This window comes from Pseudorca crassidens, chromosome 1 (genome assembly GCF_039906515.1).
Source record: "Pseudorca crassidens isolate mPseCra1 chromosome 1, mPseCra1.hap1, whole genome shotgun sequence".
NCBI classification, from domain to species: Eukaryota; Metazoa; Chordata; class Mammalia; order Artiodactyla; family Delphinidae; genus Pseudorca; species Pseudorca crassidens.
In genome coordinates this window covers 144,915,452-144,934,247 of record NC_090296.1, presented here as the reverse complement: position 1 = coordinate 144,934,247, position 18,796 = coordinate 144,915,452, and the positions used below count along the sequence as shown (strand labels likewise).

At 39.6% G+C, this 18,796-nt stretch overlaps 2 protein-coding genes across 3 annotated transcripts in view; one reads left to right on the top strand and one right to left on the bottom strand.

Moving 5' to 3' along the window:
* Positions 1–8,541, bottom strand: part of WDR93 (WD repeat domain 93) — a 49,777-nt gene extending 41,236 nt beyond the window's left edge. The window contains exons 1-3 of the mRNA XM_067696639.1: positions 8,292–8,541; positions 5,591–5,634; positions 718–779 (exon numbers count right to left, since the gene is read on the bottom strand). The gene's annotated coding sequence lies outside the window, so the exon portion shown is untranslated. The remainder of the gene's footprint in view (positions 1–717; positions 780–5,590; positions 5,635–8,291) is intronic.
* Positions 7,798–18,670, top strand: PEX11A (peroxisomal biogenesis factor 11 alpha). Of its 2 annotated transcripts, XM_067696679.1 has the most exons (3): positions 7,854–7,994; positions 10,456–10,571; positions 13,158–18,670. In XM_067696679.1, exons 1-3 carry the CDS (start codon positions 7,939–7,941, stop codon positions 13,727–13,729), a joined length of 744 nt encoding a protein of 247 aa, XP_067552780.1. In that variant the 5' UTR covers positions 7,854–7,938; the 3' UTR covers positions 13,730–18,670. The 2 variants fall into 2 exon arrangements, with proteins under 2 accessions (XP_067552788.1, XP_067552780.1); XM_067696687.1 differs by lacking the exon at positions 10,456–10,571 and having other exon boundaries at positions 7,798–7,994.
* The last annotated feature ends 126 nt before the right edge of the window (positions 18,671–18,796 follow it).

Genomic DNA, 18,796 nt, shown 5'->3' with positions numbered 1-18,796 from the left:
TATTCACATCTTCCAGACCAGCTCAAGATGATGTGCCCTATGACGAAAGGAAAGGAATTTGGCACCCTGTTGCCTTTCTTCACCTCCTGATAAGAGAGTGGCTGTCTTTCTGTCCCAAATAGAATACACCCTTTCTCCTACAACTTGTGCCTTCTCATGGCTCTTCCATCTCTGCAAATGGTTGTGCTGAAGCTAGCTGGGTAGGGAGCAACAACTTCTCCAGTTCCTTTTCCCTCCCCTCCAATCATATGCAGCTCAAGCACTATCCAATCCTTGCTGTCCAATTTGTTCCTTCCTCTCTACTCCCCCTGCTCCCATCCAGGAGCTCTGTAGGCACAGTGCCCAGAGCCTATGAGATTTTTCAAGGGCCTGCAGAAATGTTTGAGACTTGAAAAAATACTGACTAAAAAAAACCCCCCACAAAATCAAAATAATTAAATATTTACAAAAATATTTACAACTTATCAACTCCACTCTGTGTGTGCATAATATTTAAGTCTATAAGAAAAGAACAAGCAACCTATACTTTATAAAACTCAAAACTGTACAAATTATAAAAAGATTTTCAAATGTTACAGTTTAAAAGAGGCATTTAATGTGGAATATGGGGTACATTTTAAGATGCTTAGTAGGTAGTGGCATAGGGTCTTACACTGTCAGAGTACCCTGGGGCCATGGAAGTCTTATAAAGGCCCTGCTCCCATCATCTTTTCTCACCTGCTAGAGTACATTTGTGATGTTTCCAGTGCAAAGTGAGGAGAGACTATCTGGGTCTGAGTCTGAAAAGAAAGAATCACCTGAAATCATCAGTGGGAACAGTAAGCTGAGCTCACACAGGGCCAGGAATAATGCCTGTTTCCATCAGTGAGAACGGAAAACCTCATAATTCATAAATATTGGGTTAGAGTACTCTGAAGAGCATAGCCAAGTAGTGGGAAAAATTAACCCTAGAATAAACGCTGCTCTAGTATTGCCCACCAAATCTTAGAAGTCAGAAGATCAAACTTACTATGTAACTTAACTACATACCAGAACAAACTCAAGAATATTTATAGGAATACAAATATGAAACTAAGCCCCCCTAAAACCAAGTTCCCTTACTGAGTTTGTGATTAATCTATCCAAAACTTTATTCCCTTGCTTGTCTCCTCTGACCTCAATCCCTTTCTTGTCCTGTCTGACCTCAATCTTGTGCTAATTGGACACTAATAAACCAGAACAGATGACTAAGATTGCAGTTGTTGACAACATCGTAAATGTACTAAAATTGCTGTTATAGGTATCATCATTAACATATAAACTCAGCTTGTTTCTCTAGGGCAAGATGAACTCACAGACCCCCGAGCCATGGACCACCTGGCCAGAGAATCATAAACCAGAGTCATCCTGACTCCCGAAACCCTGATTAAGAAATGTCACAAGATGATGATTAAACCCAGTTTCCTTGTTCTTCCCCTTTAAAATATCCCTATCTCAAAGACCACTCCCTTGCTTGGTGCCCTGCAATAAACGCTTACTTTGCTGCAAACACCCGCTGTCAGAGTTTGACTTTCTGCGCTGCAGGCACATAAGCCCTTGCTCGGTTACAAAAATATGCAGCATCCAATGAAGTAAAATTCACAATGTCTAACATCCAATTAAAAAAATTACCTCAAATGCAGAAAGGCAAGAAGACACAAGCCATAATAAAAACTCAATCAATTGAAGCCGACTCATAATCAACATAGAACATTAGAAATAGCAGATATATAATTCTAGTATATATCTAGATTAGTATATTCCACATGTTCAAAAATCAAGAGGAAATGCTGAACATGTTACGTAGAGATGTGGAAGATGTTTAAAAAAAAAACCCCAAACTGAACTTTTAAGGATGAAGACTATTGATATAATGTCTGCAATGAAAATATACACTGGATTAGATTAATAACAAGATTTCAGAGCAAAACAGATTAGATGGGCAAAAATAAAGAACAGTGAATTTGAAAACATAGCAATAGAAACAAAATGAAAGAAAGAGAAAAATTTTTTGAATAAAAATGAAGACAGTGAGGTGTAGGATAACTTGAAGTAGCCTAGTATAAGTGTGATTGAAATCCCCAAAGGAGGGAAGAGACCAAAAAAAGCTGTAGAAATAATGAACAAAAATTTTCAAATTTTGATGAAAACTAAGAAGAAAAACCCTAGCAAATTAAAAATGAAGAAATTTATACCAAGGCACATCATGATCAAACTGCTCAAAACTAGTGATAAAGACAAAATCTGAAATGCAGCCAGAGATAGAAAGGCATGCATAGAGGAACAAAGTAAAGGACAAGAGATTTCCTGAAGGAAACAGCAGAAGTGAGAAGACAGTGAAGCAACATCTTAAATGTACTGACAGCAAAAAATTTGTCAATTAAGAATTCCAGGCCAAAAAGCATATCTTTCAATAAATGAAGGTGAAGGAATTCCCTGGTGGTTCAGTGGTTAGGACTCTGTTCTTTCACTGCCAAGGGCCTGAGTTCAATCCCTGGTTGGGGAACTAAGATCCTGCAAGCTGCGAGGCCAAACAAACAAACAAACACAAATAAATAAATAAATAAAGGTGAAATAAAGAATATTTAGACATACAAAAACTGAAAGAATTCATCAGCAGCAGACCAGCATTATAAGAAATAATGTTAAAGGAAGGCCTTCAGGCAGAAGAAAAATGGCATCAGAGAGAAATGTGAATCTACACAAAGGAATGAAAAGCACTGGATGATAGCTATGTAGGTAAATATAAAAGACTTTCTCTTACTATTTAAATTCCTTTAAAAGATATCTAAAATGTTTAAACAAAAATAATAATGTGGGCTTCCCTGGTACCCAACAACAGCAGGATACAAATTATTTTTTAAGTACACTTGAAACATTTATCAAGAAAAATCATATTCTGGGCCATAAACAAGTCTTAATAAATTTATAAGTCATACAAATTATGTTCTCTGATCATACAGAAATTATTTTAGAAATCAATAACAGATATTTAGAGGTATACAAGACCTCAAAATATTAGGAAATATTTCTTAATAACTTATCAATCACTACTACATACCTATTACAATGGCTCAAATTTTTAAAAAAATATTGACAGTATGAAATACTTGTGAAGATGCAGAGCAATTGGACTCTCATACATGGATGGCTGTTAGGAATGCCAAGTGATACCATCACTCTGGAAAAGGGTTTGGCAGTGTCTTATAAAGTTGAACATATATTAATCATATGACCCAGGAATACCACCCCTGAGTATCTACTCTAAGAGTATGAAAACTTGTGGGCACAAAAAAGCCTGTACACAAAGTGTTTATAGCAGTTCTATTTATAATTACCCCAAATGGGAAACAATCCAAATGTCCTTCACCAGGTGAATAGACAAACCAACTGTGTTATATCCACATAATGGAATACTACTCAGTAATAAAAAGGGGAGAACTACTGATACATACAAAAACATGGATGAATCTCAAAGGCATTTTGCTGAATAAAAGAAACCAGTCTAAAAATTTATGTGCAGTGATTCCATTTATAAGGCATTCTTGAAAATCAAAATGAGTAATGGAGAACAGATCAGTGGTTGGCAGGAGTTATAAGTGGAGGGATGATGTTATTTAATGTTATTTAGAAAGGACAGCATGAGGGAATTTTTTTGGGTAGTGTGGGACGGTTTTATCCATACTGGAAAGAACTATGTAAAGCTGTCTTTATTTATAATCAGACAATATGATTATCTATAGAGAAAACCTGATGTAATCTTTTAAAAAAAATCTACTAGAACTAATAAATGAAGTTAGCAAGGTTGCAGGATAAAAGTTCAATATACAAAAACCTCCTATATTTCTACACACTGACAACAAGCAATAAAAAATTGAAATCAAAAATGCTATTATACTATTTATAATAGTATAAAAATATGAAATACTTAAGGTTAAATTTGACAAAAGATGTACAAGGCCTGTACCCTGAAAGCTGTAAAATACCACTAAGAGAAGACCTAAATAAATGGAGAGAGAGAGACCTTACTCATGGGTTGGAAGATTCAACTTTTTTAGGATGTCAGTTCTCCCCAAATTGATTTATAAAATCAAAGCAATCCCTATGATAATCCCAGTTGGCATTTTTTTTTAGAAATTAAGAAGCTGATGTTATACTTCATATGAAAATGCAAAGTACCTAGAATAGCCAAGATCACTTAGAAAAAGAAAGAATTAGAGGACCATCACTACCTACTTCAAGACTTATAAAGCCAGAGTAATCAAGACAGTGTGGTATTGGCATCAAAAAAGACAACAAATAACAAGTGTTGGTGAGGATGTGGAGAAAAGGGAACCCTCATGCACTGTTGGTGGGAATGTAAATTGGTGAAGTCACTACAGAAAATAGTATGGAAGTTCCTCAAAAAATTAAAAATAGAACTACCATACGATCCAGTAATTCCACTTCTGGATATTTTCCCAAAGAAAACAAAACAAAACAAAAACTATTTTGAAAAGATATATGCACCCTATGTTCATTGCAGCATTATTCACAATAGCCAAGATACAGAAGCAACCTAAGTCCCCACCGATAGATGAATGGATAAAGAAGTTGTGATATACACAATGAATATTAGTCAGCCATAAAAAAGAATAAAACCTTGCCATTTGCAACAACAGGTATGGACCTAGAGGGTACTATGCTAAGTGAAGTAAGTCAGACAGAGAAAGACAAATACTGTGTGATTTCACTTATATGTGGAATCTAAAAAACGAGACAAGTGAACAAACAAAACAAAAAAAAAACAAAAAAAGAGTCATAGATACAGAGAACAAACAGGTGGTTGCCAGAAGGGATGGGGGTGGGAGGATAAGTGAAATAGGTGAGGTAAATGAAGAGGTACAAAAAAAAAAAGACAAATAGATCAATGAAACTGAATAGAGAATACAGAATTAGACCCACACAGATATGGACAGTTTATTTTTGACAAAGGTGCAAAGATAATTCAGTGGAAAAGGGATAATCCTTTCAATAAATAATGCTGCCTCAGTTAGATATCCATATGGGAAAAAAAGAACTCCAATCCATACCTTGCACTATATACAAAAATTAATTCAAAGTAGATCACAGGCCTAAATATAAAACTTAAAACTATAAAACTTCTAGAAGAGAACTCAGGAGAAAACCTTTGCAATCTTCAGTTAGACAAAGATTCCTTAGATATGACATTAAAGCACAATCTATAAGAACAAATTGATAATTTGAACCTTTCAAAAATAAACTTATGCTCTTCAAAAGACACTTAAGAGAATAAAAGGTAGCCCAAAGACTGGGAGAAAATATTTGTAGGTCATATATATGATAAAGTGCTTGAGTTCAGAATATTTTGAAAACTCTTAAAACTCAGTAATAAGAAAATGATGCAATTTTTAAAAATGGAAAAAAGATTTGCATTGACACTTAACCAAAGAAGATACACATAAGGCAAACAGGCATATTAAAAGATGTTCAACATGGTTAATCGTCATAGAAATGCAAATTGTAATTACACATGTATTAGAAAGCCTGAAGTTAGAAAGATAGACCATACCAAGTGTTGTCGAGGATGAGGAGAAGCTGGAACTCTTCCACCTGCTGCTGGGAAAGTAAAATAGTACAGTGTAGAAAACAGTTAGCAATTTCTTAGAAAGTTAAGTTTACACCTACCACAATAGCCAGTCATTCTACTCCTAGGTGTGATATAAGGGAACTGAAATCATATGTCCATACATAGACTTGTAAATGAACATTCATTACAGCTCTACTTGTAGGAGCTCCAAACTGGAAACAACCCAAATGTTTATCATAGGTGAATAGATAAACTCCTATATATTCACATCCCATATTCAGCGGGAACACGAAATAGTAGAGTCACTTTGGAAGACAGCTTGGCAGTTTCTTACAAAGCTGAATATACACTTAACATGATTCAGCAATCCCATTCCTACATATTTATGCAAGAAAAATTAAAACATGTTTCATATGAAAATCTGTGCTTAAATATTTATAGCAGCTTTATAATTGTCTCAAACTGGAAACAACACAAATGTATTTCAGTGGATAAAGAGATAACAAAGTATGGTACATCCATCCAATGGAATACCACTCAGCAATAAAAATGTACAAACTACTGACATACACAACATAGATGAAACTCAAATGCATTAATGCTAAGTGAAAGAAATCAGAAAATGCTACATACTAAATGATTCAATTTATGATACAGTGGAAAAGGCAGAATTGTAGGTATAGAAAACAAACTATATAAATCTGTGTTTAGGAGCACCCTGTGCTCATCTCTATCATCTAACGCATCACTGTGTTGTACTTTCCCATTTTTCTGTGTCCCTCATTAATCTATTGCCCTAGGCCTAGAGCTTAGCACTGTGGTTGGTACAGTGCTAGCACTGAAATTCTTATTGCTTGCAGTATTGCCCTGCTCTGGGACATGAATTAAGAGAATACTTCTGGTTCTCTTCCAGGCACTCCCTTCTGCAAAGGATGAGTAATTCGTGGGGTAAAGAGGCTATCCCCACCCAAAGCCTAAACTGCCCCTCTTCTGGAGTCTAGACCATGTTCAGGGTACCTGTACTCCTGGAATTTACTGCCCAAACGATGCCAGGTTCTGCATGAGCCTCTTTCCCAGCTTTCTCTGGAGGGCAGAGAAATGGGTGCTAATATGGGCACCCCTAGACCTGAAAGGTGGACAAGGCATGGCGCTTTGCAGGATAATGGGCAGAACTTGCATGTGGCTTGGAGTATCCACACTATGTATGCAAGGCCCCTCTCAGTGATGTAAGTGGGAGCCAGAAGTGGGGTGGAAAGGGCTGGGAAAGGACTGGAGATCAGCTCTCCCCGCAGTACCATATTCTAGCCATGTTTCCAGGTATTCCAAGGAGTCCAAGAATCCTGAATGTTAAACTGGACTTCTTGATCATTATGACGGTACATTTGTCCAGGAAGGAGAAAAGAACGTAGCTTATTCAACAATTTGTTACCTTGATTTAAACATTTAAACATGGTTTGTGGGTCTCTATTTGTACTGTTACCCAGGGCCTGCAAATGTTAGGTGCAGGCCTGACCACGGGAATAAAGATTACAAAAATAGATGACCTTACTTTGTGACTATAGGTTGTACATTTTATAAAATTACTGCTATGGAATGAGTGGGGCTTCATGTCTTCAGCCCTCACAGAAGGAACGTTCAGTGGTGCAATTGCATTTTAATCTCTTTTTGCCCCAACTTTGTTCGCGTTAACCCTTTTAGAATTTCCTCAAGTAGCAATCTTCTTTCAGTGTTAATAATCCTAACAGAAAATTCTCTCACTTTACCCAGCTCTCCTGCTAAAATACACTCCATGAATTGGCTTATTTCTGCTCTAACCATTTCCTTCCCCAGATCTGGAGCTGGTGCTGCTAATGGAAACGGAGGCACAGAGCTGGGAAACGATTAGGCTTCTCAGTTCCCAAGCAAAAGTTCAGAGGAATCTCCATTCGGGATTCCGCTGGGGGTCCCTGGGTACCCGAGATCCGAGGGGAGGCGCGGGGCGTCCCGGGGAAGCCGACGCTGAGGAGACGGGCTCCCTCAGATCGCCCTCTAGGAGATCCTAGAGATAGAGGAGAGTCCTGGGACAAGTGAGGAGCCGCTGCACCCGAGGGCAAAAGCCGAAGTTTCGCTCACCTGGGCCGGCAGCTTGACGTTGCCTTAGTAACCACAACTTCCGGCCCCAAACCGGAAGCCCGAGAAGTTGCTCTTCGGAAAGTGCACCCGCCCCCACGGGGGTGGGGAGACTTGGGTCCTCTGGGTGGCAGAGACTGACAGTTCCGTGGGGACTCGTCAGCAGCCCTTGAGGACTCGCAAAAGAACCCGGTGCCACTCTTGTCCTTGGGCTGGGTGCCATGGACGCCTTCATCCGCTTCACCAACCAGACCCAGGGCCGGGACCGACTCTTCAGGTGAGTCCGGTGCCCGCGGCCTCTAGCCCTTCCCCGTCCCTCAACCCGGTACAAGGTTCCCTGTTCTCCGGCATCCGGAGAAGGAAGTAGCAGCCCAGTGGACGAAAGCAGGAAGGACGCTGCCGGCTCCCGGAGGGAGTGTGGTCCGGAGCCCCTCCTCACCCTAAATTCAGTGGGGCTGGGCCGAACGCACCGCGTCCGGTCCCGAGCCTCGTGCCCCAAAGTCCCGCAGCCGCTTCGGGGGCGCTGGCAGTTAAACCAGCAGTTAAACCAGCCGACCAACCCTCCTCTCCTAACCTGAGAAAGACTGGGTTTTCTCCGCCCAACATTCTTCCGAGGAATTATTTAAGAGAAACTCTGGGGTGACATTTATGACCAGTGAAGCCAACACTTGTATTTATCTTCCGTTCTTGTCCCGTATATCTCATTGAGATAGCGCATGTGAAATAGTTTTGTGAACTGTAAAATAGTGTGGAGAGCCTCAGAAAGAACTACTGCACCTCTAAGGTACACGAAAATATTAAAGAGATTGCGGCTTTAACACTAATTCATGATGTTTCTTTTAGGAATTTGGTTGAGTCTTGCTCAATAATAAGAAATTAGTGACAGTTACAGTTTTATTTAACAGCTTTTCCTTCTTCTGGGTGTACAAGTGCTAATACACACAGATCAGTAGTAGCCCCAATAATTATGAGACTTTTGGAAGCGGACTTAATGCCAGACGTTGTTCTCAGTGTGTTACAACTATTAACCCATTTAACTCTCAACACAACCCTATTAGGTTAAATTCTCTGAATCATCCCCATTTATGTGAAACGGGGAAACTGAAGTAGAAGGTTAATAGGGACTAAGTGACTGAACCGAGCGATTTAGAACTACACAGTTGAGCCTCCCTGGTGGCGCAGTGGTTGAGAGTCCGACTGGCGATGCAGGGGACACGGGTTCGTGCCCCAGTCCGGGAAGATCCCACATGCTGTGGAGCGGCTGGGCCCGTGAGCCATGGCCGCTGAGCCTGTGCGTCTGGAGTCTGTGCTCCGCAGCGGGAGAGGCCACAACAGTGAGAGGCCCGCGTACTGCAAAAGCAAACAAACAAAAAACAGTTGACTCGGGGCCCACTTCTTTAACTACCAAGCCATACTATCTTTCTAATTAATTTGATAGATTTTCAAAATGGTTGCATTATGTACAAACGTCATTAAAATAGAAGCCTACAAATCCAATGTACTTAGAATGTACCCTGCAAATTTTATCAGTGAGGTTGGTTAATAAATAATTGTTTAGGGGAATTCCCTGGCGTTCCAGTAGTTAGGACTCTGCACTTCCACTGCAGAGGGCACGGGTTCGATCCCTGGTCAGGGAACTAGGATCCCACATGCTGTGGCAAAAAAATAATAAAAAATAAATAATTGTTTAAGATATACTTATTTAGCAAGATGTGAGATCTCTAGTATTCATTTCCTAATCCCCTTGGTGATCTATAGCTTCTTTGAACACACTGGCATTCAGAAAATAATGCCTTGTGTTTGGACGCATTCCTATTATTAGACCAGATCTGAAAAAGGGGGATTCATTGACCTGACCAGCTTGAGCCCTCTATCCAGGAAGCATGCTTAAAAGAGAAGGAGAGATTGTTTCTTTTTACTTCATTCACAATAACAAGTTCACCATTTTGGAAAATGTGCTATATTTTTATTGAGAATAATATTTATAGCATAAAGGGATTCAAATGCGGTTACAGGACAGCAGGAGACAGGCATCTACCTACTTTATTTACTAGACTGCCAAATGCATTTAGATATTTATGTGATATAAAAATTTTTGTTATGTTTCTGTTGGTAAGGCATTGCTATTTGTACCCATGACAATAATCACTTTATTGAATATTTAGTATTATTAAACAGGAGTCTGTATTTTATATAAAATACTAATTAGTTTCGAAAGACAAATCTGTACTTATTTATGTATTGGTGTGTATTTGGTCCTTTTATAAAAAGTTAAGCAATATGCAAATGGTGGACTTTTCATTTGGCTCTGGTTTGAGTGTGTGACCTGTCACATAAGTAGTTGGTAAAAAATATCCTTTTAGAAATCTGAAAATCTTTTAGAAATTTACACTGGAAGAAATAAAGAATATGGATCTTTGCAGACTTAACATTTTTGTGCAGTTTTACTGCTTTGACTATATCCATTTCTCTGTGCCAGCAAGAGGCCTTCTGAGGAGCTGTTCACTGTATTATTGCAGAGTTTTCTTTCATTACCCTTGTGTTGCATTTCCATGACATGTTCTACCCTTTAGCCCTGTGGAGTGACTCTTGCAGAATTTTGCTCTTGTAAGAGCTGCTACATGAGAAATTGTCTTGGAAACTTTGCTTTTAGCAGGACATGTTTCTCCTTCCCCTACTTCATGAGTCAAATTTTATTTGGTTTGTAAATCGTTCTCCTCATTTTGTTTCCATTTCAGAGCCACTCAGTACACATGCATGTTGCTTAGATATTTGTTAGAGCCTAAAGCTGACAAAGAGGAGGTTGTTATGAAGCTCAAGAAACTGGAGTCCAGTGTGAGCACTGGCCGTAAATGTAAGTACCCTGTCCCTTGAGGGACAGTGGCTCCTGGTTTAGAATCCTCAGACCTTGTAATTCACAAAATATTTCCTAGGTCATGATTTTCTAGTCAATCAACTTTATTGATGAAGTTCACCAGTAAGGCTGCCCTCATGGAACGACAGACCAAAAGGATTGAATGTTTTGCTGCACACCATTCACAAACACCCTCCTATGTTCACATTTGGTGCTACATTATATCTTTCTGCTTAATCATAACCAGTGGGACATGCAATGTGTTAGTTCACCTTTAGTTCTTAGAATCACAAAACGTTCTGGCAATCTTTGACATGAGCTTCTGGCTCCTGGGAACCCTCGAAGAATAGAATAGCTATATCCTTGACCCCCTGCCTTTTTCCCTTCTCTTGAGGGATTGCTAGAGGAAATGGATGGATACATTTTCTTAAGTCATTTGTGGGATTGTTTCATGTTAATGCCAAAAAGTGGTCAGTGCTTTGTACTCATTTAATTCACTTGAGTACCTGCTTCATATAGATATAGTCCTGAGCTTTATGGGAGAACTAAGATCACATGGTATAATGATCTAAGATTTAGTACCAAATATGTTGGTTGGGGTAGAGAAAAAGAAAGATGTTTGGAGGAGATGGAACTTGAGGTGTGGCAAGAGAGAGAAGGATTAGGAGAACATTCTTGAAGGGTGGTTTCCTCTAGTGGAGGCTCAGGACTGTTCTGGGCAAACCATTGTATTGAGGATCAATGAGAAAACTAGTTTGATGGAAACAAGACTTAGATTGTCAAGCAGAGGGATGGGAAGGAGCTTTTCTGGATGGCTTGGAAAGCCAAGATTAGAAGTTCTCAGGCTCTTTGGAATGTTGGAGCTCAAAGGTCCTTTAAAGATCACTAGTCTCTGAAGTCTAGAAAAGACTTACCCAAGGTCACTAAGTTAGTGCAACAGCCAGAACTGGAACCCAGGATTATTCATTACATATTTTGTGTTATTTTTGATAAAATAATACAAAACATTTTTCTGAGATCGTAAGTTTCCTGAGGGTAGCTACTTCTGAGCGTTTGCTGAGTCTAAGATATAGTCACTTAGGGAAAATAGTTCTTTTGTATCCTCCATGATGTTTAGGACTATAACTTACTCTGAGAAGGTGCTCAGTAAATATTTATTGATTGATGCATCCCTGATTAATTGAGTTACATGCTCAGATAAAGGACATGCCCTTGCAATGGTTGATTTAATTGAATTAGGAGTCACATATGACAGTATTATTAGTTGTGTTATCCACTAAATCCTACCATCTCTACTTTGTCTTTTTGACAGTAGGGAGCCAAAGGGGCTTTGGACCAGAGAAATGGCAGTATGATAATGGTTTTTTTTTTTTTAAAGCAATCTTTTAACTGGAAAGTAAGTACAGTGTAAGGTATCAGACTCTCCAAAAGAATGTTGCATCTGGAGTTCATGTAATTTGCAGTACCTTCCTTCTAAAGAAGTGTAGCTGGTGATATTCATATGTAACAATCCACACTTATGATTGACCTTTGCCTAAAGTGTGTAGTGAGTCATTGTTAATGTAGTCATTGAAATGGAGGCAATAAGTTTAAAGAGTCACTGTCTTTTTTACATTCCAGGATCATTTTAGGTGTCCTTAACATACTGTACAGTCCTCCTTTCCTGAGCAAAGACTGAGCCTCAGAGGGCAGTCAGTTGTTAAAAAAAAACAGTGCTGCTGCTGGTGGGAATGTGAATTGGTACAGCCACTATGGAGAACAGTATGGAGGTTCCTTAAAAAACTACAAATAGAATTACCATATGACCCAGCAATCCCACTACTGGGTATATACCCTGAGAAAACCATAATTCAAAAAGTCATGTACCAAAATGTTCATTGCAGCTCTACTTACAATAGCCCGGAGATGGAAACAACCTAAGTGTCCATGATCGGATGAATGGATAAAGAAGATGTGGCACATATATACAATGGAATATTACTCAGCCATAAAAAGAAACGAAATTGAGCTATTTGTAATGAGGTGGATAGACCTAGAGTCTGTCATACAGAGTGAAGTAAGTCAGAAAGAGAAAGACAAATACCGTATGCTAACACATATATATGGAATTTAAGAAAAAAAAATGTCGTGAAGAACCTAGGGGTAAGACAGGAATAAAGACACAGACCTACTAGAGAATGGACTTGAGGATATGGGAAGGGGGAAGGGTAAGCTGGGACAAAGCGAGAGAGAGGCATGGACATATATACACTACCAGACGTAAGGTAGATAGCTAGTGGGAAGCAGCCGCATAGCACAGGGAGATCAGCTCGGTGCTTTGTGACCGCCTGGAGGGGTGGGATAAGGAGGGTGGGAGGGAGGGAGACGCAAGAGGGAAGAGATATGGGAACATATGTATATGTATAACTGATTCACTTTGTTGTAAAGCAGAAACTAACACACCATTGTAAAGCAAGTATACTCCAATAAAGATGTAAAAAAAAGAAAGACAGTGCTGACCCCTCACCCTGATGCAGGGATTCTGCCTGTAAAATCCTATTACATACTGATCAAATAACTGTTAACTCTTGTGGGTTCTTCTTGCAGGGTTCAGACTAGGCAATGTGGTACATGCTGTACAGATGATTCAGCAGAGCAGTCATGCCACTGACCTAGTGCCCCGCATCTGCCTAATATTAGCCAGCCTGAACCGTGTGATTTATTTCATCTGTGACACCATCCTTTTTGTGAGGAGTGTAGGGCTCGCCTCTGGCATTAACAAAGAGAAATGGCGAATGTGGGCTGCACGCCATTACTACTATTCTCTTCTGCTGAGCCTGGTCAGGGATCTGTATGAAATCTCCCTGCAGATGGAACAGGTTGCACACGACAGATCAAAGAAGGAGAAATCACCATCCCAGGATCCTCTTGTGTATAGCGTGGCTGATGAGGAAACAGAATGGCTCCAGTCCTTTCTTCTTCTCTTATTCCAATCTCTGAAGAAGCATCCTCCCTTGCTCCTGGACACAGTGAAGAACTTCTGTGATATCCTGAACCCTTTGGACCAGCTGGGGATCTATAAGTCCAATCCTGGCATCATAGGCCTTGGAGGTCTCGTGTCCTCTATAGCAGGCATCATCACTGTGGCGTATCCTCAGATGAAACTGAAGACCCGCTGAGGTTGTTTCAGACTGAAGACTAGTACCTGCTTTGAAGACAACCTGTTAGTGAAATGGACATTTGCATTAGATACAGCCATGTCACACTGTGCTTACAGACTTAGTCACATGAGCACTGAGTGACCTGTGATGTGAACAGAGGTGGGGTCAAGAATGGTGGAGGGAAGAACATGAAGGTTTATGTGTTTTCTAGAGCGCTGGAGTGACTTCTGAATTTCTGAGTATTTTTCCTTCATCTAATGTTTATCGAGCATCTTTTATGTGCATGTTAGGAACTTAGTGGTTGCTGAATGGATAAAAATTAAGAGAAAAATTGAAAAGGATCCAAACTAACAAGTGGACACTAATATAACTAACTTTTGGGCCATGTGCCTCACTACTTTTGCCCAACTACAGTAGGTCTGATACACACCCTCTCTCAGATTTAGTGGAGGCCCCTTATTCTCTGATCAGTTATCCCACTTCCTCCATAGCTGCCAGTGCCAGGATGGAGGAGAGCTGGGTTTATAGCCTCTTAACTTGGCTTTTACATCACTGCGCTCCTGTCTTTCCTCTGTCTAGTAGTAAAATCAGAAGTGCATCAGGCACCTTCATGGTATAAATTGTGTCTTTAAGTAGCGCAGTAAGGAAACAAAAAATCAGAAGCAGATAGAAAGGACTTGAGGTAGAAATAATGTGGAAAGTTACAGTTGGTGCCTGCAGGTTTCCCTGTGACAGATGAGGAGACTTGAGGTTAAAACTGAGGACATAACCTCATTTCTCTGACTCCCAATCCAGTGCTCTTTCCATATTTCACTGCCTTCCTGATTGAGTGGAAGTGCAAGACTCTCCAGAATCCTGTGCGAAAAGCCTTTTTTAGAACCTTTGTTGGTCAGTGGTTTATATTCTGTTCTACAAAAATTAAAACTATATCTAGAAACACCAGCAGGATGGTTTTATTTAAAAGCATATAACATTTTGGGCACTTACGCGTTAATTTTCATCAAAATTTGTGCAGTTAAGAAATTTCACGAATACGATGAAATTCTTCTATATTCGACAATAAATCAGAGTTCGTATTTGTAGGGTGGTTGGGGGAGGTGGAGAAGAGCAGTAAGGGGCAAGAGAAGAGGACAGTAGAACGATGAGTTGATGCCACTTGCTCGTGTTCCTACTTCTCATCTTGGATGTTGGGTTCTTATTTGTGATTACAGATCCTCTTAATTTGAGGCAAGTGAGGTAGAGAAATAGGGTACCATCAGGTAAGAGGTCAGTGTCAGTCCTGCCAGTAAAGCCATCTGACAGGACTGGATGGAAAGGAGAAAAGAAATGTGCACTAAGTAAATTTCCCATAAATGTGATTGAGATTCTTAAAAAGTAGACTCAGGTCCTTGGCTCTCTATTTTTAAAGTGACCAATCAAGATATGGGATTTGAGAAAGAACATTTCGGGAATTTTAAGAGAAAAGCTGCTAGATCAGGGCAAATAAAAAATTTAACTATTTTTACTTTGTCCAGATCTTCTACTGTAACAAATTATGTCTAATAAACTTATAGACAAAATTTATTCATGTATCTGTGAATGTGTTCTGGGAATGGAGAAGAGTTAAAAATAAGGTGATCCAAAGATAATCAGACTACACAGTTGGTAGAGTGAGTTCTGGTAAAATAAGCTCTTGGCTGGAAGATCCAAGCTCAGGAAAAGGATGAAGGAAGATTTAAATGTAGAACGTCCAGGTTGAAAGAGACCTCTAAGACAATCTCATCCAGACTGCTAGCCAGGAGAGGGTCCTCTATATCATCCCTGTCAGTGGTGCTTTTGATTCTGCCTGGAGAAGTTGGCCTTGAATCTGTGATGGCATTTTACAGTGGTGTCCATCTTGATAGTTTTGTCCTCTGCAAGTTACGGTGGGTGGAGGAGAGCTTGGGAAATGCCACCTCTTCTAGAATTTGTGAAAACCTTAATGGTGCCCTGCTACCTCCTTCCCTGTGCATCTTTGTCCTTTATAACTAACCATCCCCACCTCCAGGCCTCCACATTCATTCATGAGGGATTCTAAAAACCAAGGACATTTCTCTATTTTTCTTCCAGTTTTACTGAGATACAATTGACACAGTACTGTGTAAGTTCAAGTTGTACAGCAAATGATTTGACTTAACATACATCATGAAATGATTACCACAGTAAGTTTAGTGAACATCGATTATCTCATATAGATACAAAATTAAAGAAAGAGAAAAAAAATTTTTTTTTCCTTGCAATGAGAACGCTTAGGGTTTACTCTCTTAACAACTTTCATAAATAACATAAAGCAGTGTTAATTATATTTATCATATAAATTAATAAAATCATATAAATTAATTATATTTATACATTACATCCCTAGTACTTATTTGTCTTATAACTGGAAGTTTGTACTTTTTGACTGCCTTCATCTAATTTTCCCTCTCCCCACCCCCTACCTCGTAACCACAAATTTGATCTCTTTTTCTATGAGTTCGTTTTTGAAGTAAAGGTGACCTACAGCACAATGTTAGTTCCTGGTGCATGACATAGTAATGCAATATTTCTGTACATTTCAAAATGATCACCATGATAAATCTAGGTACCAGCTGTCAACAGACAAAGATATATTTATTATATTCCCCATGCTGTACATTTCATACCTGTGACACAATTATTTTGTAACTGTAAGAAGTTTGTACCTCTTAATCTCCCTCACCTATTTCTCTCCTCCCTGCACATCCCCACCCCAAATGGTAGGTATTCTTACTAAGTGTATTTTTTGTTTTGTTTTTTTTAAATTGAAGTATAGTTGATTTACAATACTGTGTTAGTTTCAGGTGTACAGCAAAGTGATTCAGTGATATATATGTATTTTTTTAGATTATTTTCCATTTTAGGTTATTACAAACCTAATATTTTTGTGGTTATTACAAAAGATATTGAATATAGTTCCCTGTGCTATACAGTAAATCTTTGTTTATCTATTTTATGTATAGTAATTTGTATCTGTTAATCCCATGCCCCTTCCCCTTTGGTAATCATAAGTTTGTTTTCTGTGTTTGTGAGTCTGTTTCTGTTTTGTATATAGATTTGTTAGTATTATTTTTTAGACTCCACATGTAAGTGATATCATATTTATCCAGAGACATTTCTAATAGATGTATGGGCCAGCACATTGACAACTGAACATTGTTGCCTGAGAATTTGTTTATTCAGCAACGAATGTTTGAGTGCCGTTCTTAGATTTGTTTGGGATCCATTTGTGCACAAGATGACCAAGGTCCCTGTGCTCATGTGGTAGTTGGACAGGGTTGGGAGGGCCATGTAGGGATGGGGAAGAAAACAAGGTAACCATGTCCTTCAAGCTGCTGCTGGAAAGTGGACTCTTCCTGAGGGACTCCCTTAGATCCTTTCACTACTTCTCACCTCTCACCCACATTCTGGACGCCCAGCTGAAGCGGCCAAAGAACGACCTTTGTCAACAGAGCTTTCAGGCACAGAGCCCTGTATGTCCTCTGGCCCAAAGCCACGGCTTCAAAATCTTAACATTACCCTTTGGCCCAGGGTACTCTCTCGACACAGCCTCATAGATAATTTGTCCTGAACCTTGAAGTGAGGTGAGGGCTGAGGCCACTTTTTTTAGATACTTCTCTTCCTCTCCATTATTGTCTTATATTTTAAAAGCCCAGGTTGGATCAATAAGTATTAAATGTATCACATATTTATTACTCCTTTTGGAGACTGCTTGACTCTTTCCTCCCTCTCCTGCTTTATCAGTATCCTAGATACAGGATTGATACAAAGGATCTACCACAAATAGATCCTTTGGGGACTTCCCTGGTGGTGCAGTGGTTAAGAATCTGCCTGCCTATGCAGGGGACATAGATTTGAGCCCTGGTCCAGGAAGATCCCACATGCCGTGGAGCAACTAAGCCCGTGCGCCACAACTCTGAGCCTGCACTCTAGAGCCCCCGAGCCACAACTACTGAGCCTGCGTGCCACAACTACTGAAGCCCGCCCACCTAGAGCCTGAGCTCCGCAACAAGAGAAGCCATCGCAATGAGAAGAACACGGACTGCAACAAAGAGGAGCCCCCGCTCAACACAACTAGAGAAAGCCCATGCGCAGCAGCGAAGGCCCAATGCAGCCAAAAATAAAGACAAAAACAAAAAAAACCCAAATAGATCCTTTGTATCAGTCTCTCCATTCCCTGCCTCTTTCTCCTATTGCCCACAGTATACAACTTAGCAGAGAGTCAACACTAAATATGATTCTACAAAAAATAAGGAAAAAAAGTTTTGTCCTATTACCCATTTTAATTAAAAAGCCCTTATTAGACAATCTGAAAACGATGTCTGAAAACCACAGCCTCCATCATCTTTGAAGCCAAGAATTAGCACCTGGGCTCCTGCCTGATTCATCGCTAAGGAAGGGATGAGAGGTGATCGGTGGTTGTCTGGATGCTGTTGATCAGTAACAGAACCTTGGTCAACATTGTCACTTTTCCAAACTTGACAAAATCCAGTTGGCTTTCCCACTGCATATTCTGGTGGCATCTTAGACCAGGTAGAGTTCAATAAACTTTCTTGAAATCCAGGATTTTGCAGAGATTGAAATTGTTCCCTCAAAGCCTAGATTGTCAAGGAGTAAACCACAGCTCTGGTTCTCTTCTTCACTGGGAGCAATTCATCTTCATAATCAAAGACTAATACATTCAGGTAAACTGTGTTCCTGTGTGGATTTAAATCTTACTGTTCAAAATTCGCTCTTGATAGTAAAAAATAAGGATGAGGCAAATGGGTTGAAAAGGGTTCCGTAGGACCCTCTAATGGAAAAGGAGCCAAAGATTATAAAACTTTAGAGCTTATGAGTTTATTGACACATATCCCAAAATCTTCTTTCTGGAAAAGTTTCTTGAGAACTGGGGGCCAGAAATATGTTACAGAACAGCTATCTAATGGAATAATAACTCCTTTGAGTATGGTTTCCTACAGCTGTGCAATCTAACTCCTAGTTGGCTAAACCTCCTTACAGAAGTTAAGATATGCCCAGGGGACGCTGGGTCAAATAACCATGAACCAG

Excerpts from the sequence above, each read along its gene's own strand:
- PEX11A (XM_067696679.1), top strand. The coding sequence starts at position 7,939 with ATGGACGCCTTCATCCGCTTCACCAACCAGACCCAGGGCCGGGACCGA. Across the intron at positions 7,995-10,455 it reads GGCCGGGACCGACTCTTCAG|AGCCACTCAGTACACATGCA; the intron begins GTGAGTCCGGTG and ends TTTCCATTTCAG. Across the intron at positions 10,572-13,157 it reads TGTGAGCACTGGCCGTAAAT|GGTTCAGACTAGGCAATGTG; the intron begins GTAAGTACCCTG and ends TTCTTCTTGCAG.